The sequence below is a fragment of the Phascolarctos cinereus genome, unplaced genomic scaffold, assembly GCF_003287225.1.
Source record: "Phascolarctos cinereus isolate Bilbo 61053 unplaced genomic scaffold, phaCin_HiC Scaffold_1;HRSCAF=81, whole genome shotgun sequence".
Taxonomy (NCBI): Eukaryota; Metazoa; Chordata; class Mammalia; order Diprotodontia; family Phascolarctidae; genus Phascolarctos; species Phascolarctos cinereus.
In genome coordinates, this window is record NW_027555514.1 from 18130116 (window position 1) to 18154559 (window position 24444).

General features: G+C 39.9%; 1 protein-coding gene across 1 annotated transcript in view; it reads right to left on the minus strand.

Moving 5' to 3' along the window:
• Positions 1–24444, minus strand: part of HIBADH (3-hydroxyisobutyrate dehydrogenase) — a 153123-nt gene that overhangs the window by 13554 nt on the left and 115125 nt on the right. Inside the window, exons 5-6 of the mRNA XM_020993392.2 lie at positions 9969–10102; positions 8170–8246 (exon numbers count right to left, since the gene is read on the minus strand). Coding sequence (XP_020849051.1) covers positions 8170–8246; positions 9969–10102 — 211 coding nt within the window. The remainder of the gene's footprint in view (positions 1–8169; positions 8247–9968; positions 10103–24444) is intronic.

The window sequence follows — 24444 nt, forward strand, 5'->3', positions numbered from 1 at the left end:
TTTAGCCTTTCTACAGGGCTCTATCCCCTCTTACTCATGCCCATCTCACTCATCAAGGCCAACGCTGCTTACTTCTCCCACAAGGGCTTTCAATCAATATTTATTTATTAACCACCTACCACAGGAAATGCAATGGACTAGATCTGGAGAGAAATGCCAGGACAGAAATTAAATATGGTGAGATGCTCAATTATCTAGGGGAGGTAATCAGTACTTACAATACAAACGGGTATAAAGATGGGTGTATCCATGCACCTATCTCCACACATATGTATATATTATATCTTATATTCCTCTGTCCCTTTGGGGCCCACCCAGTGCTTCACCTACAGAGCATTATGTCACGTAATCCATATTCCTGAAATCCCTGAGAGAGCCAGCCCAAGGATTAATATTCCTCTATTCCACATAAGGAAGTGCATGGGTCACAGAAGCTGAGGAATTCGGTCAAAGCCAGACAACAGAGTGTTCAGACCTGGATCTGAACCAAGGCCTTCTGATTTCAAGTCCATGGCCTCACTGCAGTTTCTCTGCTCAGCTTCTGGGACGCTCTTTCCCACCTGAGCCCTCCTTTCCAGTCCTGGATCATCTTCCATATCCTGGATGGCATCCCCAAGCCTCAGGCCCAGACTCCCCTCCCTTCTATCTGGACTCTCTCCTGTGGGAATCTAATTGCGAGTGCTGTTTCTATGCAAATGGCTGCCAAATCTACCTATCCAGATCTACTGTCTTTAGTGAACTCTAATCCCAAACACCAACCTCACGATGGATTTATCTGCCTAGAAAGCCAAAACATATCCCACACGGAACTCATTATCTTTTCTCCTAATCTGAACCCAGTCTCAAACTTCCCTATTTCTAGGGCACTATCATACTCAGTCAGCTGGGTTTGGAACTTCTCTCTCACCTCCCACCCTTCACCCTGCCCCCAAACACACCAATCCACAGACGAGTCTGGACAATTACACCTCTGTGTCTCTCATAATACATTCCCTTCTCTTGCCACCCTAGTTCAAACTCTTACCATTTTTTTTACCTTCTAGCTTCTGGGGTCGTCCTTTCCACTTGGCGTTCCACACAGCTGCCAAACAGCTTGCTGTTTTTGGCTGTGCCAAACAGCATGATGTAAGTGACCCTGCCCTGCTCAAAAGTATTCTGTGATTCCCTACCACTTCAATTCAAAATACAAACTTCTCTGGTGGAGTTGTGAAATGATCCAACCATTTTGGAGAACAATTTGGAACTATGCCCAAAGGGCTATCAAAATGTGCATACCCTTTGACCCAGCAATAGCACTATTGCTATATCCCAAAGAGATCATACAAATGGGAAAAGGACCCACATGTACAAAAATATTCACAGCAGCTCTTTCTGTGGTGGCAAAGAATTGGAAATTGAGGGGATGCTCATCAATTGGGGAATGGCTGAGCAAGTTGGGGTATATGAATGTAATGGAATACTATTGTGCTATAAGAAATGATGAACAGGCTGACTTCAGAAAAACCTGGAAAGACTTGTATGGACTGATGCTGAGTGAAGTGAGCAGAATCAAGAGAATGTTGTACCCAATAACAGCCACGTTGTGCGATGACTAACATTGATAAACTTAATCTTCTCAGCAATACAAGGATCTAAGACATCCCCAGAGGCCTCGCGATAGAAAATGCTATCCACATACAAAGAAAGAACTATGGAAGCAGAATTGCTATCTTTTTTTTCTCTTCTGTTGAGTTTTGTTTCCTCTTTCTAATGGTCCCTTCTATTGGTTTTAATTTTTACTTACAACTTCACTAATGTGAAAATATGTTTAATAAGAATGTAAATGTATAGCCTATATTAGACTGTGCGTTCTCTCGGTGGGGGGGAGGAAGGGGGAGAAAAATTTTAAACTCAAAAGCATATGGAAGTAATTGTTGATAAATCAAAATAGATTAATAAAATAAAATACAAGCTTCTCAGCTGGCCCTGCACATCTTCTGAGAGCTGGACCCTCCCTTCCCTTCTCAACTTCAAAGGCTCCATGTTCTGGCCTCTGTGTGTTCATGAGCCTCATGCCTGGGAGGTCCCCCCTCTTCATTTCCACTTCTCCAAGACCTCATCTCCCTGTGTTAAGTACAACTCACAGGGTGCTTTTCCTGGGCACCCCAGATGATGCTTGCTCCCTCCTCATTTTCCTGGTGTTACACCTATCCGTCTACATATTATTCCTCTACTGCCATGCCTATACCATTCCACCAACTCCACCCACAGTAGAATACAAAATCCACAAGAACGTGGAACATTGGCATTTAGCTCCATGTAAAATATTGCCCCTTTCTTAGGTCGACATTCTGGCTTCTGAAGAGGGACAGAAAAAGAACATTTGGGTAGGGAACAATGATAAAAAAAAATAGCTTGAAAAGAAACAGTCTTTCAGATAAAATGTTGAGGAGAAATACTGACCATTCTGAGAAGAAGAGAGAAAACTGCCACTCAGAGGAATGTGCAGAGCTCAGACGGAGGTAGAGGTGATAGCAAAGCATCACAGTCCATCAGCTCGTTGGCATGTGACTATTTTCAGTCCTAATATTTACAGCTGACAAATTCTAAATCAAATAACTGTTTGAAGACTAGATGGGTTAATGATATCATATGTAGCAAAACAGTGGAAGTTTTGAGTAGTGCCACCTAAGTTCATGTTGTTCAGCTGTCTCAGCTGTGCCTGACTCTTCATGACCCCATTTGGAGTTTTCTTGAGAGATATTGGAGTGTTTGCCATTTCCATCTCCAGCTCATTTTACAAATGAGGAAACTGAGGCAAACATGTTAAGTGACTTGCTTAGGATCACACAACTACTAAGTGTCTGAGGATAGATTTGAACTCAAGAAGACAAATATTCCTGATTTCAGGCCCAACACTATCCACTGTGCCACCTACCTGTCCCTCAACCTAAGTTAGAGGTGGGTCACTGCTTTTGGGGGGGCCCTGACTTGACGTATTAGAAGCCAAGAAGAAAGAGATGGAGCAGATGAAGACAGAAAAGAAGTTTACTACAGGACGAGTCAGAGACAGAAGGCGAGGGAGGCACGAGAAAGAGATTATAAATGCTTACACCAGACATCATTTGGAGGTGATTCAAAGTGATGAGGAGGACCTACGGTTGTTTTCCTGGGAATTGTGCTGACTGGGAGACAGAGGACACGCCCCTTCTTTCCTCAGGGATCTGGGAGCCCGGCTCTTAGTTGCTCGCTCCTCCTCAACTCCTGCTGGCAAACTTGGGGACGTCAACATACATATGGTTATTTTCTCAAAAAGTCTAACCTCACGTTCAACTTACTCATTTCCCATGACCTCCGCCTGCCCTACAACCCACCTCAGACACACACAAAGAAGGTCTTAGCCTCGATCATGCCATCACCCACAAGTGCAACACCCTCCATGTTGATGAACTCTGGAACCCCCTTGTGTGGTCACAACCTTTTGGGATCCTACTTCTCCCTCTGCCAGACGCCGCTCTTTGTTCACCCTGTTATCTCCAGTCCCTCAGCCCCTCTGTTCTTTCCTAGGTCATCACCCTCACCCTGGTTATACTCTCCTCCCTTTCCCATTATGATCCCCGGGTAAACCAATTCAACTCTATGCTGTCTCATTCTCTAGAGTCCCTTGTCCCCTCATCATATTGCCTATCTTGCCCTAGAGGCAAGCTAGGTGGCTCAGTGAATAGAACACTGGGCCTGGAGTCTGAAACACCTAAGTTCAAATCCAGCCTCAGACATTTACTAACTACGTGACCCTGGGCAAGTCATTTAACTTCTGTTTTGCCTTTGTGCTTGAAAAGTGGTGAGACTGCCTTCTAGTGCCATCTGTGGCTCAAGGAAAGGAAATCTTTTCAAAGATTAGCTCTGTTGTTCTTGTTTGAGAGGGAGAAGAGAAAGAGAAAAGCAAGCTTTGTATCTATTTTGCTGTGAGCCATGCTGATTGGGATAGAAGAATTGTTTGGCTGAGAGCTTACTGAATAAAACAGAATCTCCTATAATTTGAAGAACTGGCTATGAAAATACTTTATGGCCCTATTGCTATCTACAGCTTAAATGGTAGACATTTTTCAAAGCTCCAGAGCAGACTTGAAAAAGCTTGGCATTTCTCTAGTTTAAGTGAATTGCTTGCCATTGAAAGAGCATAACATTTCCCCAGCACCCTACCAAAGGTAGCTCTGTGCTAAAAGAGCTTGTCACTATTTCAACATCCCAAGTATAACAGAGAAGAGATACTACCAAGCTGGAGAGCTGTACGGACCAAAAGGAAAGTAGATAACAGAGAGAAGATTTGCTTAGCAGGTGATGCACCAACCAGCCTGCTCTATAAGGTAACCAAACTCTTCAGGTCTGCGACTCTCCAGGGTTATTAGATGCCTTGAGCACAGGAGTTTTCCTACCAATAGCGTTTTGTAAATATATGCCCCCTCCCCCACCATGAATATTGGTAAGAGAGTGTGATTCAGGTTTAACAGTGATTATATTATTCCTGCTCTTATCTCCTACTAAGTAAATGTTATCATTATTCATGCTTTTGTCTTCTACTAAATATAGTCAATCCTCAATTTGCACAGGGGTAATATTCCTAGAAATGTGCATGAAAATTAAAAACATGAATGCCGATACATTAAACTATGGGAAATAGGGTGTTAGGTTCCCGTGACCACCCAAAACTATAATCTTTTGCTAGAGATTGATGAAAATACACTTTTCTGCATATAATTCTTTACTACAAAATATTAATTCTGATAATATGCACTTTTCATAACAGAGTAACCATAAGATAACCCATAAAATGCAGGGGAGAAGAGAGGGAACACCAGACAGGAGGGGCAAGGGCAGAGATGTCAGAAGAACCCCAAAGGGCAATCTGCCATGTCTAGTCTCCCTTTTGACTCAGTGGCTGAATTGCTCCCTGATGAAAAGCACATGGCTCGGTGAGAGTCCCTAGCCCCCTGCCTGAGCTTGGAACCCTCACCCAGGGCAGATGGGCCTAACTGGGTGGGAGTTTGAGGGGGAGGCATGGAAGAGTAATGCCAGGCTACTCTGTAAGCACTAGAGAGATGGCAGAAGTAGCCACCTTTTCATTTACCCACAAACTTAGCCGATTTTCCATTTTTTCAATTTCTTCATCATGTACTTGAGAGGTTACTTTAGCACTTTCTGGAAAGGATTCATGAACACTTTTACGAATACTTTCCCCTTTCTACAGATATAAATGCTGCATTATGCCTCTAAATATTTTTTCTCTACCACGCATAGCCATGAATGTGCTGTGTGAGATTGCCAATGTGAAAGTAAAAATGAGGATACTAATAAAATCACGTGAATGCTTGAAGCTGCAAAAGTTAAACATGTGAATGTCAAGGACTGACTGCAAGCCTTAAGATTAGTCTTGCGCTTGCCCTCTACTAAGAAAATATGATTATTCCTTCTTCTGCCATATCCTTTAGTAAATGTTTTATGTTTAATAGTTAATGGCATCATGGTGATTGATTTTGGATAAATGTGAAACACACTGATGGGGGCTCAGGAGCTACAGAGTTGAAAACAGAAATTTATCCTTCTTCATTCCAAGGCTGCCTATGAGAGAGTTTAAATAATAGCACTATGGCATACCATACTTTGAGAATCCCACATCTGCCAACTGTAAGTTGGGGTAACGAGTAAACTTGGAGAACTACAGAAAAAGGTACATGACACACCTGACCCATATATGTATCACCAGCTTGGCATGTGACAGAAGTATAAAAAATGCTGGTGGATTTAGTTGAATTAGAACTTCCAGAACTCTGTTTAATACCCAGCTTTTTTCAATCAATTGCAAATAATCACCTATGTAGTCTGAATAGCAAAAAGTGTTGAAGGAGTGCCACATTTTAATAAGAGGTATTATTTCACAGGATGAATAGCCTCTGGAGTCATGGTGTTCAAAGGAAATGGTAGGAAATGGAATGGACTAGAATGCCATGTGGGGAAAATTTACCAGCCTACAGCCTTGCTAAATCTCTATCTTTACAAACCCTTTATTTTTTTTATCTCAAAACACTGAACTATGTTAAGACATGCACCAAGTCACTCATCCTGTTGTCAACACTAATTAATTTTGTATGCATTTTTGTCTCAGAAACTTCCATCCCCCTCTTTCCTTTGCTAACTGCAATAGAGCAGGATGTGAAAATAAGTTGTAGGCAAGTAGTTTTTCAATTATGCTAAGTGACCCATACACTAAAACTGACCATAATACAGATACACCACTTTGAATTACAATTGGTTTTAACAATGGCTACATACAAGACTACCCGTTTTATTAAAGCTTAATACAGATATGCTTCACCATCTTACAGACATTCAATTTTAAAATGTAAATGGTACAGGATATTGATAAACCAATTAGCACTGATGCAAAGCAAATTCCTCTTTTATCTCAATTACAACATGACAACTTAATAGGTCAAGATAGTCCAACATCTGAGACAAGGGCAATTCAATAAAACAACAGCATCTTGATATGGTAATTAAGAGGAAATGTGAATCCATTACCGTGTTGTTTTTTAAAAATCAAATGCTTTTTGTTGTTTTGTAGCTTTTATCAAAAGTTGAATGGTATGTTATACTATTCTAGTTTCATTAAATGTGTTCGATATTTTACTTCGGGGTGGGCAATTTTAGGGGTACATCTGAAACAGGGGTTCTTAACCTTTTAATGTCATGGACCTTTCTGGCGATGTGGTGAAGCCTATGAACCCCTCAGGATAAAGTTTTTAAATACACAAAATAAAAATACATGGGATTACAAAAGAAATGAAACATACTGAATAAAATTATGAAAATATTTTTAGAACCATGTTCATGGACCCCCGGTTAAGAACCCTTGATCTAAAAGGTCAAATAATGCATGAAGTACTCAACAAAATAATTAGTTTATTAGGAGATTAGGTAGGTAGAGTAAAAGAAAAAGAGAACAAGAATGAAATAAGTACGACAAGGGAAAGGGGAAAAAATAGGGAGGAGAGAAAGAACACCTTCAGAAAACTGAACGTATGTGTACAATTCAACATGCATTATATTTCTATAAATAACTGTTTAGTGATTTGTCACATGAAAAGTTTAAAATACAAAAGATTACTGATTCATAAGCCAAAATTGAGAACTTATTCCCTTCATAACCTAAACGATGACAGTACACAGAGGCCTAGAGTCAGGAACATCTAAGTTCAAATCCAGCCTCTTACACTTACTAGCTGGGTGATCCTGGGAAAGTTAAATTCTTTTTGCCTCAGTTTCCTCAATTGTAAAATGGGGATAATAATAGCACCTACCTCACTGGGTTGTTGTGAGGATCAAAGGAGATAATATTTGTAAAAGCACTTAGCAGTGCCAGGTACACAGTAGGTGTTTAACAAATGCTTTTTTCCTTCCTTTTAATAGAAAAAAGAAAATTCTTGAAACAATTTAGGTAAAATATTGGGTAATTTATATGTAAAATAATATATCCTTCTATATAACATCTAGGTTTATGTGTGAATACATTTTAATAAGTAAAAGAAATGTTGGGTTCTAATTGCAAGGGTGAAAAACTAGCCTAGTATAATAAGAGACTTGGCTATAAAACATATCTCTAGGACTGAATTCTACTTTCTGTGGAAAACATATAATCACCGGGAGGGTTTTTTTTTAGCAGTATTTATCTGGGAGACCAAAGTAAATAAAATTAAATAATGGTCTGGGAATGTGTCACATGACCTACACTACTCACTGACCCTACCATTCATGCCAGTTCAGTCTATTGCTAAGGTACGTTTACATTTTACAGTGATTGCAACCCCTGCTTCAACAAGACAGAAGAAATAGGAATGTCACAACAAAAATGATAACGCAACTTTAAATGTGAAAAATGCAATGGCACTTTGTGGCTCTTACAAAGAAAGCTTGTGTTTTCTAAGGCCCAACCCTCTGGTCAAATAAGCAAGCTCTGGAATATTCTAATCTTCCAAACAACTGTAAAAATTTTCGTAGTAGAAACTCCTATGTGTCTCATGACCATTATTTTCCCACCGTACATAGATGTATGTGTGTGTGTGTGTTGTGTGTATACACACACAACATACACACTGAGCTCCTCAAAACATAAAAACCTAAAAGCTAACAAACCTGATTCCAAGATTCATTGTTTCAGCAGTCCCAATCATGGTGATAGCTAACAGCATGTTGTTGCATATCTTTGCTGCCTGAAAATAAAGCAGATGGTCAACACACTGGGTCATGGGACTGCTTCCGTCCCATCATCTCCAAAGGAGATTTGCCTGTACCTGGTTACATCAGCCTCTTAACGATAATTCTCACCTGGTTATTCTCCCAAGTGTCTGAGTCTCTCCTTGGTTGTCAGGCAAATACTACGGGGCTTAGTCTTTTGGGTCCACATTACAAAAAACCACAGAGGGCCATATTCTTCCTCTGAACATAATTTACAAGTGAAAGTGGACTTGGGCAAAGTGGGCTCGTGAAGCACTAAGAAAACCAGTCAATACCATGATGACTTCACGGTCCCCCTGTAGGCTCCTCCCTATTGATGAGGCAAGGTCACACAATGAAAAAGCAAACAAGGGTCACGGAGCTAGATCCCAAGCAGGATCACAGAGGGAAGAGGCCATACATGTTCAGCTGGTGATGCTAGGTATAGAGAGGTCAGAGAAAGGGGAAAGCCAATGAGCACTAGGGGCAAGCCTTGGAGGAGGAAACAGATCTCTAATGGCAGGCAGGATTAAGAGGCAGAAGGAACAAAGGAAGGGATCCTAGGAAAGGGAACAGACATCAGTTAAAGGATGAAAGTGAGACAGTGAGGAAGCTAGCTTAACTGTATATAGTACAGCTGGGGAGGAAAGATAAATATGGTTTGCTCCATATGACATGAAAAAACCATGGAGGAAGCTGAAGGCCAGGAAAAGCTGCAGAGATTTGAAGCAGGAGGAAATATGGAGTCATGAAAGATTACTCTGCCAGGCATGTGAAGTAGAGGGGAGCGTGTGATGTGCAGGAAGCCAGGCAGCCTGAGATCAACTGGGGAACCAGGAGGGAGCAATCAACAGACATTCACTAAGCTCCCGCCAAGAACTGTGTGAGGCACCGATGTACAAAGTCAAGAGCGCTCACAAAGGGGAAACAGTTCTGACCTCCAAAGAGCCCCCCTGCCAAAGGGAGAAGAAAAGACAACCGTGAGGAAGCACTTGCTGGGAAAATCAAGAGCACTCCATACCCAAGTAGAATGGAAGAGGATGGGCCTATGGTGATCCACTAAGAGCCCAGAGCCTGGGAGAGACAGCCTGTCACAGAGGAGAAATGAGAGGAGTGAAGTGGGAAAGCCCAGCAAACAGCTGGACACAAAGGCCTGGCACTCAGGTGAGAGAAAGCGAGCCATTTCACTAGAAATGTATTTGAAGGTTTTTAGCACTGAGGTGGTGAACGATGTGAGTGAAGAATCACATGAGCCTCTAGGAAGCTTTTACAAGTCTATTTATAAAGTGTTGGGAGATTTGTCACTGTCAATGACAAGTAAAGGCTTATAAGGCACTGCAACCTGCAGACACCATTATGGTACAGCTCCCCGGCCGCCTCCTCCAAGAGGCCCTTCCTGACTGCCCTGCTGGTAGTGCCCTCACCCAAATCCATGTGTGGGGTGTTTGGGGTTTGGGGTTTTGGGTCTGTTTACTTTTCTGTGACTGTGCTGTTGCCCCCCTCCCTTAGTCCCCCTAAGTAGAAGGAAAGTTTCCTGAGGGGCTAGGGACTTGTAGCCTCAGGGCCTCAAACAGTACTTGTCACAAAGGAGACACTAAGAAAGTAGAGTAGAGAGAAGGGAATTAAGTGAATGTGAACCACACAGAAGGAAAAGGACGTGTGAGCCCAAAAGGAAAATGACGATGAGCTCATTCCGTGTCCGCCCACCTCCACATTACCTGTCCGGTTCCCACCCCTCCACAATACACCACGTTGGATCCCATGCATGCGAGCAATTCTCTGGCAGCAGCAAACTCCTGCTCCGGTCCTCCGACCATGAATGTCAGGTTCCCAGCTCGAGCAGCTCCCACCCCTGAAAAAAAAAAGATTTGGAGTGGAGAATAAACGCAGGGGAACATTGTGAAAGAATCTTAAAACTGTGGTTAGGCTAACAGAAACATAAAATTCAAGTGAAACATCATCGACACAAACCAAGCACATTTTGCAATGCTTTCCACGATCCCAACTCGCCCATCGCTGCACGTGCCATGCTTAAACACTGCTCTGGGAGGTGCTCTACCACACATGACACACGCTGCCCTCTGAAGAATCACAACTGCTGCTGGCCCACAGAGCAAGGGGAAGACACGTGGTTGGGGTAAGCAGGCTCAGGTGTACTGTCAACGATAATGTGCCCAAGCTCATCTGTTATCCCATAAAGAGATGGGCGAGGCAAATGGAAGGAGGCACAGACAGAATGCCCGAGGACTGTGCACTGCAAGAATCAAAGGAAGGTGTCCAGCACGCTGGAGGAATCCTCAATGGAGGATTTATGAAAAGATCTAAGAAGGATATGGGATGAGGAGAGATGGAGGAGCGTTACTCACACAGGAGGAGCGAGTCTCCACACTGCGGAGATTGAAGAGCCACTTTACGTACGGAAGCATATGTAAAATCATAAAGCCAAAAGAAAGCAGACATTATAAATCAGTACAGGATGTTTCAGTATACAGAAATCATGAACAATACAAAGAGAGTTTAGGGCAGTACCATTTCGGTGTTTGAAAAATGATGACTTAAATATTTTGCATGAGAATGAGTTGATGTGGTCCAAAACTTAATCACCTCACGGCCAGCCAGCCTTTCAGTGAAGAGCCACTTCACACTTAGCCAGCCTAACAATCAAAGGGCAGACGCACAGTCTAGCCACTCCCTCCCCTCCCCACTCTGAGCCTCAGTCTCCTCATCTGTTAAATTAGAGGACTGGAAGAGATGAAGACTTCCAGGGCTCCTTCCAGCTCTCATCTTAGCATCCTAGTGCCAAGCCCAATGGCACACATCTTTATCTCTGTAGCACCTGACAGTCTTAGAAAAGGGATCCCCTCTACAATGCTTAAGATTTTGGGTAAAGGGCTAGTCTTCACTAGAGTATTCACAATGAGGAATCATAGATTTTTAAAAGACTTAAGTCTAAAAAGAGCATGACAGAAACAGATGCCCAGGTGCTGTTCTAAATATTAATTCTATTCTCACCTCATTGATCCATTATCCCCAAGCAACATCTAGTTCTTTTTAAGGTTCATGTGGAAGAAGGGCCATCTCAGGACCACTTAAATTCAAGGATTTGGAGAATGAAAACATCTCTCACCTCTCTTGCACATGTTTCTCCATTGCTTAGAATGTCTTCCCTTCTAATCTCCATGTCTGAGAATCATTCTCTCCCTTCAAGGTTTAGCTCAGCTACCATTTCCTCCATGATATCTTTTCCTCTCCCCCTTATGCTTTCTTTCAAATAAAATTTTCTTATATTTGCTTATTTACCATGTTTCACCGCATAACTGACATCACAGCATAATCGTCACACCTTGTGTTTTTTTTAGTCCAAAAACTGGTTTATAACCTTTCATCATGTAATCATCACATGGTTTAATTCTGTTCCTCATGCCGCTTAAAAGGTAAACAGAGCGGCAATGTATTCACCAGTGGCATATGGATACGCATTTATCTTTCGCAAATTGTCAGCCATGAGCCTAGAATTCTCAGCACACACGCATTGTCAGTATATTTGCGAAAGCCAGCTTGTGGTTTGTTTAGAATGCTGCAGTACCAACAGTACTGTCACTTAACCCAATGAAGAGCCTGAAGTGCAGGGGGAGTGGGCAGGCAGATGAAGCTGCCATGAGTAAGTCACATTATGGTAAGCCTTGCATCTTCCCCCACCTCAGTTCATCTGCCAGTGACAGTTTAGTAATAAATTATTTTTAAGTAACACCAGTATATTTTTTTAAGTTTCACATAATGGTCGCACCTCACCTTTTTTGCAAACAATCTGGCATAAAATCTGCGACGATTACATAGTGAAATATGTACACGGTGCATTCTCACCATGATATTGTAAGCTCCCTGAGGGCATAGACTGGTTTTAGTTTTTGTCTTTATATTTCCAGGGCTTAGCAGTGCCTTGTACATAGTAGGAGCTAAATAATTATTTACTGAATTTTCTCTGACTAGTGCAGCCCGTGATGTCTCTTTGCTGTGTTTAGATTTTCTCATTAAAAAAAAAAAGTATGTATTTGCCAGCAAAGGTATTAAATGAAAATTTCAGATAATAAGATTCTGTTTTGAGGTCTTCAGAGACTGATTATTCCAATGGACACTGTGCAATATCATAGTTTGGCCAATGCAGTGGTACCAAGAGGTAAACAGGTATAAGGACTAAAACTTTAAATTAATTCTGCTATTTTTTCAGGATGTTTTTTAAGAGGTCCTGTTGGGTAAACAGAGAATTTTAGGGCTAAAATTGATTTAAAATTTTTTTTTTATCTGCGGCTCTTCCTCTTCTGTATTGGCACAGAGGATACAAAATGGATGGCTTTGTAGCTAAAAGATGGTGCTCAAGAGAGGGGTTTACTAGTCTACTTCATGTGGTAGCAGCACTTTGGTAGAATCACCATGAATCCAGTCTTGTCCATGGCTTAAACACTGAGAAACTTAATTTTATCAGTTTAGACAGACTTGATCAGACTCTACGGAAACAAGTAATGCAAATAAGCTCTCAAAATACTAAGCTATTAATTTACAAGGGAAGCTCTACCTGGCCTAAGAATCAGGACTGATTCTTATGGGCACTTCCTCCTGGAGGGAGATACAATCAGGAAACACAATTATAAAAATTACAATGTTTCTTGGGGAGAACACAGAGTCAACTGGGCTGATGCTCTCAAGGAGAACTTCCAACAACCTAGAAAAGCTTAATAAATTGATTTTTCTCCACTTCCAGCACGTTTCTGCTTTAGGAATTGTTATTGGTCACCTAGAATCGGAGCATTTTCTTCCTTGGACAGTGTTGGTTAAACCAGACCTGGCAAATTCTTACGACCCGAATTTCCTTTTTCAGAGTTCTTTATCAGCCGCCAAAATTTCAGTCAGTACAATACTTCCTGATGAGAGACGAGAGACATACTATAATTGAGAGTTTATTTCCATTCTTTCCAAGAGGGCACCTTAGTCTTATAGTAACCTAGGATAGGTTACTTCTAAAGCTGACTAGTCAGATCCAAAGCATTAGAGAGGAAATATAGTTTTGGACTTGGGCTAGGAAGACCCCAGTTCAAATCCTGCCTCAGACACTTATGAGCTGTGTCACTCTAGGCAAGTCATTTTACTTCTCTCAAATTCAGTTTCCTCATCTGTAAAATGGGGATAGCAAGAGTGCCTACCTTACAGGGTTGTTGTGAAGCACTTTACAAACCTTAAAGCACTCTTTAAATGTTGGATGTTATTATTATTTTATGTTGATTCTTATTAGCTTCAATTTCAGAAGGTGGTATTGTTTAAATCTGTGTTCCTAGTTCTTAGAGTACACTCTTTAAAACTCATAGCATATGAACTGATTACAAAGAAATATCGTTCAAGCCTCAGGACCTACAAAAATTAGGCTAGTACTGAAATAGATTTGATCCAACTAAAAATCTTATTAACTACAAAACAGGCCAGACACATTATCAGCATTGTTTTCAGAGAGAAATGGAAAAGTCATTCTTCACTGACACTAAAAATATCAGTTCACAATTTTCATGTCAAATCCTGTTGTCCAAGACAAGGATACTGCGTGGATGAGCTATTAGCCAATGTCTTATATTTACACTAGAGCTGGGAATGAAAACACCATAAGACTCTGGGACATGTATAAAACCAGAGCCCATTAGAAGAGACAGCTGCAAGTAATGGCCTACTTTTGAACTTAATTTATTCACCTAAACCCACTATCTTTATACTTAAAAAGCCCAAGTGAGAGGAACCATATTTCATTCAAATTGTGAACTACTTCTCCAGTGCAAAGTCAAACAGCCTATTGGGGTTCATACTATTTTTAAGCAATTAGGTACTGGCACTGTAAGAAGTCAGCATTATGTTAGCCAAAGTATCTTGGAAAAATGAAATCATCTCTGAAAGCCCGAAAGGACACACACATACCAGGAACCATGACTATATTTCAGGACACATTCTTTGGAACTGATTCTGCATGGCAGTTCCAGGTTCAAAGGATGGCTTTTTTACGACCTATGCCTATTCTTCATTCTGATCACGTTAAAAGTACAAGTTACTGTTACCATGTTGGCTTCTGACATATTTCCCAGCATGACTGCAGAGATCACTACATTAACGCCCTCCAACATTGAGAACTGGTTTTATTCAGTGCCCATACCCAGGCTTACTACTGATCCAGGGATCTGACCTACAGCAAATTAAGTAACAATTTCAGTCAAGGCTCACAAACAAAACCCAGAACTATCAATCATAGGTCAATAGCTTTGTAGCTACATTACAGGCTGCTAAATAGCTTCAGAGAGTCATTTATTAGAGAAAAATTAATGATGACAATAGTTCTCAGCTGGTTAAGCTTTTGACAGCTGCACTTTCTCACTTGTTCAAAACACTTACTTCATGCAAAAATAAATGTAAAAAACTCACATGCAAAAAGAACAATTCATGTCATCACACATGCTTAGAGAATTCTGCAATTCTTTCCTCCATCCAACATTTGAATCGCTAGGCAAATGTGTGTGCGTGTGTGTGGTTAGTTTGTTTTTTTCAATTATTCCCAACCTCTTGAGAGCAGACACCAAAATGTAGATTCTACCCCAGATGACTACTTGGTAATCCCCGAGGCCAAATCCAATACAGGGTCCCAATACAGCAATAATGCAGCATACAGTTACATGTCATAGTAGAGTACAACTTATCATGCATTGTAATTTGTAATGATTATAATTAAATTGGTGATCATTATCTCATTTGATTGTCACATCAACCCTATGAGGCAAACAGTGCAAGTTGGGTCCTGCCATTTTTAGAGCTGAAGACTTAGAAAGGGGAGATGATTTGCTCAAAGCTAAATGGCCAGTGGGAGTGTTAGGATGAGGTACAGTGTAGGCCTCTAGTACAGTACATAGTACAGTACAGGGCTTACAGTAGATAGTCTAGGACTTCCTAGCCATCAACCCCACCCCCACTCCCACCCCCGGTGGAGTTCCATTCCCAGGGCACAATGAAAGCTGATGTTCTTTTCACAAAAATAGAGCCGTTTGCAATTCTTGAAGGAACAGACAGACATATGCACATGGCTGCACACAGTTTTAGGGTTTCAAAAAAATAAAACTCCTTTAAGGTAGGACAGTGTAAAGCACATTTGGATTTGGAGTTCAAGGACTGAGCTTCAAATCACAGCTCTGGTACTTGCTACATATGTGACTTTTTTTAAAGTAATTTCCCTTAAATAGTACCTCATACTATTTATGAGAACCTGGGTTTATACCTGCTAGAATTTGAAAATAATTTTTATTCTACCTTTTGTTATTAAAAATAGCTACAATCCAACAAATTAAATACTCACTGTATACCTACTATATAGAGATAAAACATTTGTTAATTGCTTAGTATGTGCCAAACACCATAGTATATACTGGGATTATAAATACAAGCAAAAAAAAAAAAAAAGGCAGTACCTGTCCTCAAGGAGCTTACATTCTAATGCAGAACACATAAAAGGCTGCTGAAAAGCAGGGGGCCGGGCAGAAGGTTTCCACTTGGGAGGCAGAATGGAAAAGTAATTTGGATAAATCACAGTCTCAGCCAAGACTGAAGTAGTAAGCACAGTTGACATGGGGATTTCCTCTGACGGAGGCTCCAGGAGGATTCACCAATCAGAGGAGAAAGAGGCCATCAGGGCGAAGGTATTGCCAGCCTGAGAATATCTATCAATGGGCACATTCACTACATACAGATCCTTGTACCAGGAAGTAAGGGAGACATAAAATTTAAACACGATATGATCCCCAGCTTCATAGAGCTTAAAGTTTAACATGGGAGAAGACGCCAGAACAGAGTGCTCTAACATTATATGACAAACCATGAAGTGAGGCCAAACAGGGAAGGTCATAATTGATTACAGAAGGGACCTTTGTGGAGAAGGTGGCATTTGATAGGACAGTAGGAAATCAAAAGGGCCAAGGAAAGAGGGAGGAATGCATTCCAGACCTAGGTAAGCATGTAAATAAAAACACAGAGATGGAAAAGCAGCAAATGAGCAAGGGGGATATGGGGAGGTCAGTAAGGAGTTCATGAATGGCAGCAGAAGAACATGAAGTTATAAAGGTAAGACAGCTCAGAATTCAAACAAGCACCATACAATTTAGAGCTGGAAAGGACTTTAGAGATCACTTTACGAATGAGGACACTGACAGTCAAAGAGGGAGAAATTACTTCTCCAAGGCTGTTAGGAGGCGCTTCTCTGAGGTAGCAGCACCAGGTCCTTGGACTCCAATCTCAGAGAACCTTCTATTCTACCACATTGCCAGTTGTGGAGAATCTTAATGCTCCAATGAGGTGTCTGGATTTTACTTAACAGTCAAAAGTGAGGCAACAGGGTTTTTGGCACCACAATGACATAACAACCCTCACTCCACTGTGCCCTCTGGAATGCTGGCTCCATAATGAACACGCTTCCTATCATCTTAAATCTCTCCCTCCCTCTTCTGGCCCTCACTGAGGCCTGGCTTCCTCTTGATGATCCACACTGCTTCCCTCATCACCTTCTCCAGGGCTGGTTATTCTTTCTCTCATACCACACTTCTCCTCCCCTGACTCACTGGTCACAATGGCTGAGTCTCACTACTCTAGTGTCACTTCCAGACTCTCCTCTTCCTCTCTCTCCTTTCACTGAGCAAATTCTCCTCCTCTGAGGTTCATATCAAGCAAATTTATCACCCAACCCAAACCCTTGGGGTTGCTTCCTATTAAGCCTCCCCTACAACCCCCCAGGACATTCTCGGTCTTTCCTCAATGAATTTATTGTATGACTGACAGTCTTTCCTCCCTACTGCTTGCCTTCATTATAGAGAACTTCAATGATATCACTCATCTTGCCTTTAACACAAACTTTGAAATTCCTTTATCTGATTGTTTCTGTCTTTTATAATCCCTAACCTTCTCTTAATTCTCATTGACCTACACTTCCTCCATTTTCTTCTCTTCTTTTCCAGGCCATCATCTCTGTATTCTTTTTTCTTCCTTTTTTGGACTCCTTGGTTCATGTCTGCACTATTCTCTACATTTCAATTTCATGCCCTTATACTATCACCAACTATGCCTTGCCAAACCCCAACCCTTGAAAACTTCCACCAGCCATCTCCTTTGCTTTTATTTCTATGATGCTGAACAGACCCATGCTGAATGGGTCCACTACAAATTTACTGTCTAATCTCAACTAAACAAATATTCTATTCCTCCCTCATAAGTCAGCTACCCCTTTTCCCAGAAGTGCTGCTCTAAACATTCTCATCTCTCCTAAAGTTCCCATGGAACCCCTCCCCCACCTTTTTAGCTGAGGTACCTGCTTCATACTTTACTCAAAAAAGCTAAGGGCATTCACCAAAAGCTCCCCACCTTTTCCCCTTCTATTCATCTCATATCATTTGGATGTCTTCTCTCACTGTCTTCATTCCCATTTCACATACAGGTAGCCTTTCTCCTTACCAAAGATGACCCCTCAACCAACACACAGGATTCCATCACCTTCCATCTTCTCCAACAGATTTCCCCAGATATCATCCCCATCTTGTCTTCAATCTCTCCCTATCTTGTGGCTGTTTCCTGCCTACAAACATGCTCTGTCTGTCCCCATCCTTAAAAAATAAACAAAGAAAAAACTCATTGGGATTTTATCATCTTTGTTGTGTCTTAAACTCTCCTACCTGAAGCGTCTAAACTCCTCGAGAAAGTTCTCTCTCCAGTGCCTCCATTTCCTCTTGCCTCCCTCTGAAGCCCTTCACAATATAGCTCCCTTCCTCCCTCCCTCTGTGCCATTAGAAGCACTGACTGAGCGTACAAAGAGAAATGTCTGGTCGCAGATTCAACATGTGAATCTGAAGCGCCAGAGGACATTCAGAGTTGAGAAGAGAAATTTGGGAACTGGCAGGCAACAAGCATTTGTTAAGATCCTACTATGTACCTCAGTGCTTATCACAGTTCATGGCATCAAAGACAAAAGTGAAACCATTCTTGCTTTAAGGAGATTACCTTCTCACAGGGGAGACAACATCTAAGTATAGACATTGTATATGCCACATGGGTAGACATCAAGTCATGACTGCTTCACTGGCAGCTGGGACAAGCTTCACATAGAAGGCGGCATTTGAACTAAATCTTGAAGGAAACCAGGGATTTGGGGAAACAGAACTGGCACTATCTGTGTGTAATGCACACAAAATTCAGAACTTATCCAAGTGACCTCCTTCAATATTAATCTCAATCTGTGTTTCTGGCCTACCTTCCACTCTTCAATAATGATAGATACATTCACGAGTGAATTCTTCCAAATATTCAAAGAATAATTAATCCTAACACTATACAAACTGTTTGCAAAAACAAAAGAAGAAATCCTGTCAATTTCTTTCTATGACACAGATATGGCCTTGATACACAAAACAGGGAGAATGAAAGCAGAAAAAGAAAATTATAAATCAAAATCCTTATTGAACATTGATTAAAAAATTTTTAATCAACTGTTGGCAAAGAGACTAAAGAAATCATCACAAAAACTATGGTTAGATATTACCAGGAATGTAGGGTTGGTTTAATATTAGAAAAATCATAAACTTAATTAACCACATTAATAACAAAATCAACAAAAATCATATGATTATATCAACAGGTACAGAAAAATCTTTTGACAAAATACAATACTCATTACCATTAAAAACACCAGGAATCATAGGAATAAATGGAGCTTTTCTTAAGATGTAAGCCATACGTATCTAAAACCAAGAGCAAGCCTTCTCTGTAATGGGGATAAATCAGAAGCTTTTCCATGAGATCAGGGTAAAGCAAGGAAGACCATTATTGATATAATAACATAATATTGGACTAAAAATGCTAGCTATAGTAGTAAGACAAGAAAAAGAAGCTGAAAGAATAAGAATAGGCAACGATGAAACAAAACTATCATTTTTTTGCAGATAATACGATAGTTTACATAGAGGACCCTAGAGAATCAACCAAAAAACTAGTCAAAACAATGAACAACTTTAGCAAAGTTGCAAGACATAAAATAAATCCACACAAATCATCAGCTTTCTAAATATTACCAATAAAATTTAGCAGGAAGAGACAGAAATAGAAATTCTGTTTAAAACAACTGTAAGACAGTACATAAAACACTTGGGAGTCTACCTGCCAAGACACTATAGGAACTATACGAACACAGTTACAAAACATTATTCACACAAAGACAGATCTAAGTTCAAATCTGGCCTCAGACACTTCCTAGCTGTGTGACCCTGGGCTAGTCACTTAACCCTCTTTGCCTCAGTTTCCTCATCTGTAAAATGAGCTGGAAAAGGAAATGACAAACTACTCCAGTATCTTCGCCAAAAAAAAAACCCAAAAACTCAAATGGGGTCTCAAAGAGTAGGACACAGCTAAAAATGACTGAACAATAACAACAAACAATACGAGAAATAGCAATTGCTCAGGAATAACCTGAGCCTATACAATAAAAAGGACAATACTACCTAAATTAATTTACTTATTCAGTGCCATACCAATCAAACTACCAAAAATTATTTTACAGAACCAGAAAAAAATGCTAACAAAATTCATCTAGAGAAACAAAAGGTCAATATCAAAAGAATCAATGAAAAAAAAGTGAAGGAAGGGGGCCTAGCAGTAACACATCTCAAATTGTATTACACAGGGTTAATCATTAAAATAATCAGATGCTAAATAAGAAATAGAGTTGCGGGTCAGTGGAACACATTAGGTATACAGTATACAGAAGTAAATGACTATAGTAACATAGTGTTGATAAATCCAAATATCCCAGCTATTGGGGCAAGAACTCACTATCTGACAAAAAACAGCTAGGAAAACCAGAAAGCAGTCTTGCAGAAAATAAGCATAAACCAACATCTCACATTACATGTCAAGATAAGCTCAAAACGGGTACATGATTTAGACATAAACGGTGATACAAACAAATGAGGGAAGCATGGAAAAATCAGATGTGTATAAGGGAAGAGTTCGTGACCAAATAAGAGACAGAGAAGGTCATGGGAAGTAAAATGGATAATTTAAAGTTTCTGCACCAAAAGCAAAACAATGCAGCCAAAATTAGAAGGAAAGCAGGAAACCCAGGGTGGGGGGAAGAGGGAATTTTTACAGCAAGATTCTGTAATAAAGGCCTCCTTCCTCAAATATACAGGGAATGGATCCAAATTTATAAAAATAAGAGCCATTCCCCAATTGATAAATGGTCAAAGGAAATGGACAGAAGAAGAAATCAAAGCTTTCTATAGTCAGATGAACAAAAAGCTCCAAATCACTATTGACAAGAGAAATACAAATGAAAAGGGCTCTGAGGTGCCTATAAGATTGGCTGATAACAACAAAAAAGGAAAATGACAAATGCTGGAGGGGATGTGGAAAGACTGGATATTAACACAGTGTGGGTAGAGTTGTGAACCGGTTCCACCGTTCTGGAAAACAAGTCGGAACCAAATCCAAAGGGAAATCCAACTGTGCATCCCCTTTGACTCGGCAATGTTGCTACTAGGTCTGTATTCCAAAAAGATCCAAGAAAAAGGAGACGGATCTCTAGCTCTTTTTGTGGTAACAAAGAATTGGAAATTGAGGTGACATCCATCAATAAGCGAATGGCTGAACAAGATGTGGTATATGATTGTGAGGGAATACCACTGTGAGGTAAGAAATGATGATGTCAACGGTTTCTGAAAAACCTAGTAAGACTTATATGAACTGATGCAAAGTAAAGAAAGCAGAACCAGATCACTGTACACTAACAGCAATGTTGTAACAATAATCAGCTGTGACAGACTTAGCAACTCTGATCAATACAGAGATGCACAACAATTGCAAAGGACTTCAAAAATGCTAACCATCTTCAGATCGAGAACTGAAGGACTGTGAATGTAGACTGAAGCATTTTTCTCTCTTTATTTTTCTTGCTTTTTCCCCACAACATAGCTAATATGGAAATATGTTTTATATGACTTCATAAGCATAATGGGCATTATGTTTCTTGCCTTCTCAACAGGTAGGTTAGAGGATGGAGGGAGGGAGAGAATTCGGAACCGAAAATAAAAATATAATAAAATTTTTAAAAAGACTATACACGAAGACCAAGTTGGATTTACACCAGGAATGTAAGGTTAGTTTAATAAACTTAGTTTACAACATTAATAACAAAACCAACAAAAATCAAATGGTTGCTAACAGATATAGAAATTTTATTGACAAAACACAATACCTATCTCTCTTATAAAACAAAATACTTACATAGGAATAAATGGACCTTTTGTTAAAATGATAAACAGCATATACCTAAAACCAAGAGCTACCATTATATGTACAGAGATAAACTAGAATACTTTCCAATAAAATCAGAAGCGAAACAAGGATGTTTAATGTCGCCACTTCTATTTGACAAAGTATGAGAAATGCTGGCTACAGCAATAAAGCAAGAAAAAAATGGAGGGAATAAGCATAGGCAAAGAAGTAACAGAATTACCACTTTTTACGGATGACATGATTGTGTACTTCAAAAAAAAAACCCGAGTCAACCAAAAATTTAATAACCTCATGAAATTTGCAAAATATAAAATAATTTCACACAAATCATCTATTCTTACATATAGAAGACCAATAAAACTCAGCAGGAATGGATAAAAAGAGAAATTCCACTTCGAATTCTGCAGAACACATAAGATGCTTGGGAACCTACATATCAAAATGCACACCAAAAAAAAATTACATAAATACATCTGCCAACTACCATTTTCAGAAATAGAGAGCTAAATAGTTGGAAAATTATTAATTTCTTTTAGCAGGATGAGTTAAAAGTAACAAAAATGACAATATAACCTAAATTAATTTACTTATTTACTGCCATACCAATAAAACTACCAAACACAGGATTACTTCATAGAACTAGAAAATAATGAAATTCATATGGAGGCAAAAAGGTTAAGAATCTCAAGGGAAATAATGAAAAGAGGTGGGAAGGAAAGGGGCCTACCCATACCAAATCTCAAACCATGCTTCCAAGTAGTAATTCTCAAAACAATGTGGTACTGGTTAAAAAAGAGAGACTGACTGCTAGAACAGACTGACTGCATAACATATAGAAGTAAATATATCTAGAATGCTAGTATTCCATAAACACAAAGACCCCAGTGACCAGGATAATGACTCCCTATCTGACAGACACTTCTGCGGAAATCAGACAGCAGCATGAAATGAATTAGGTTTACATCAACACCTCACCCTTATAGCAAGACAAGCTCCTAAATATAAAAGGTCATATCATAAACAAATTAGAGAAACATGGGGGAAAATTACCTATTGGACCTATAGGCAGGGAAAAAGTTCATGACCAACAGATCACAGAAAATAAAATGGGTAATTTTTCTTACATAAAATTTAAGCACATAAATCTAATAAAATTAAGATTAAACGGGAAACATTTAACTGAGGGGAAAAAATCTTTGCAGCAAGTTGCAGCAAGTTTGATACAGTTCTTATTTCTAAGATATGTGAGGAACTGATTCGCATTTACAAGAATAAGAGCCATTCCCAAATTCGATAAATTATCTAAGCATATGAAGAGACAGTCCTCAATGGAAGAAATCCAAGTCACCCACAGCTATATGAAAAAATGTCCCAAATCCCTACTAATTGGTTCTGTGCCTACCATGTAGGAGGCATTATATAAATGTTTACTCCTCTTCTCCTAATTAAAAATGCAAATTAAAGCAATTTTGCAATCCTACCTCATACTTATCAGATTGTCAAATTCGACAAACATGGAAAATGACAAATATTGAAGGGGCTATATTGTAAGCTTTGCTTAATTGTTTTACTTTGTTACAGGAGACATCCTAGAGAGAAATACATAAATGTTTGTAATGTAAAAATTAAACATATCAACAAAACTTTTATTTTAGAAAAAGAAAGCAACATTAATGCATTGCTGCTAGCCCAACCATTCTGAAAAGCGATTTAGAATTGTTCTCAGAAAGTAAATAAAATGTTTCTATCCTCTGACCTAGAGATGCCACAGGTGGGCATATACTCCAAGGTCAGGGACAAAAAGAAAGACCCCAATACACACCAAAATATTTATTGTAGAGGTTTTTTTTGGAAGTAGCAAAGAACTGGAAACAACATAGATGCCCACTGGCTGAGGACTGGCCATACAGTTGTGATATATAAATATACCAGAATGTCACTGTGCTGTAAGACATGATGAATTCAAAGAAATAGAGGAATATATATATGAACTGATACAAAGTGAAGAGAGGCAGGATCAGAAAATAACACAGACAATGACCACAACAATGTCAACAGAAAGAATAACACTCAAAGAACTGAAAATCAACGTTGTAATGACGACTAAACTTGGCTCTAAAACAACTGAAGGTACCTCTCTTCCTTCTGTGCTGAGTTGGGGAACACTAGAGATGTCAGCCTTGTTTAATGTGCTACTGTTATAAGGCATCACTCTCTTGGAGTTGGAGGCTGAGAGATAAAGTGTGTACGATGTGGGAAAAAAAGCTATCAATGAAATGTATTTTTAAAAATTCTAGGCCCAATTCTTTGTCTTTTTGCAGTATCTGAACCAAACATATGTACAGATGCACTAGCTCAATGGAACAACCACCCAGCTGCTGTCACAATCTGGACAATAGGTATTCTTTATCTATTTGGTTTTTCAAACATATATGGTTAAGCTGATCTCTTCTGAAAAATCATAGACTTCAGGCAGCTAAGTGGAGCAGTGGATAAGCTCCAGCCTTGAAGTCAGGAGGACCTGAGTTCAAATCCAGCCTTAGACACATGACACTTACCAGCTGTGTGGCCCTGGGCAAGTCACTTAACCCTGACTGCCTCACTAAAAAGGCAAAAAACAAAAACAAAAAAACACAACAAACACTGACTTCACTGAGTAGGCCCTCTAACATTATGAGGCTTGGTACAAAACCAGGAGCACGTGGAGGGATTCAGCCCATCACACTCTTCCCCATTTCCCTGTTTCTGTCTAAGCCATCACCATCTTTCCAACCCTCCATGACTTTCTTTGACTCCACATTCTCCTTCATCCTGCCCATCCCATCAGCTGTCAGATCTCGCCATTTA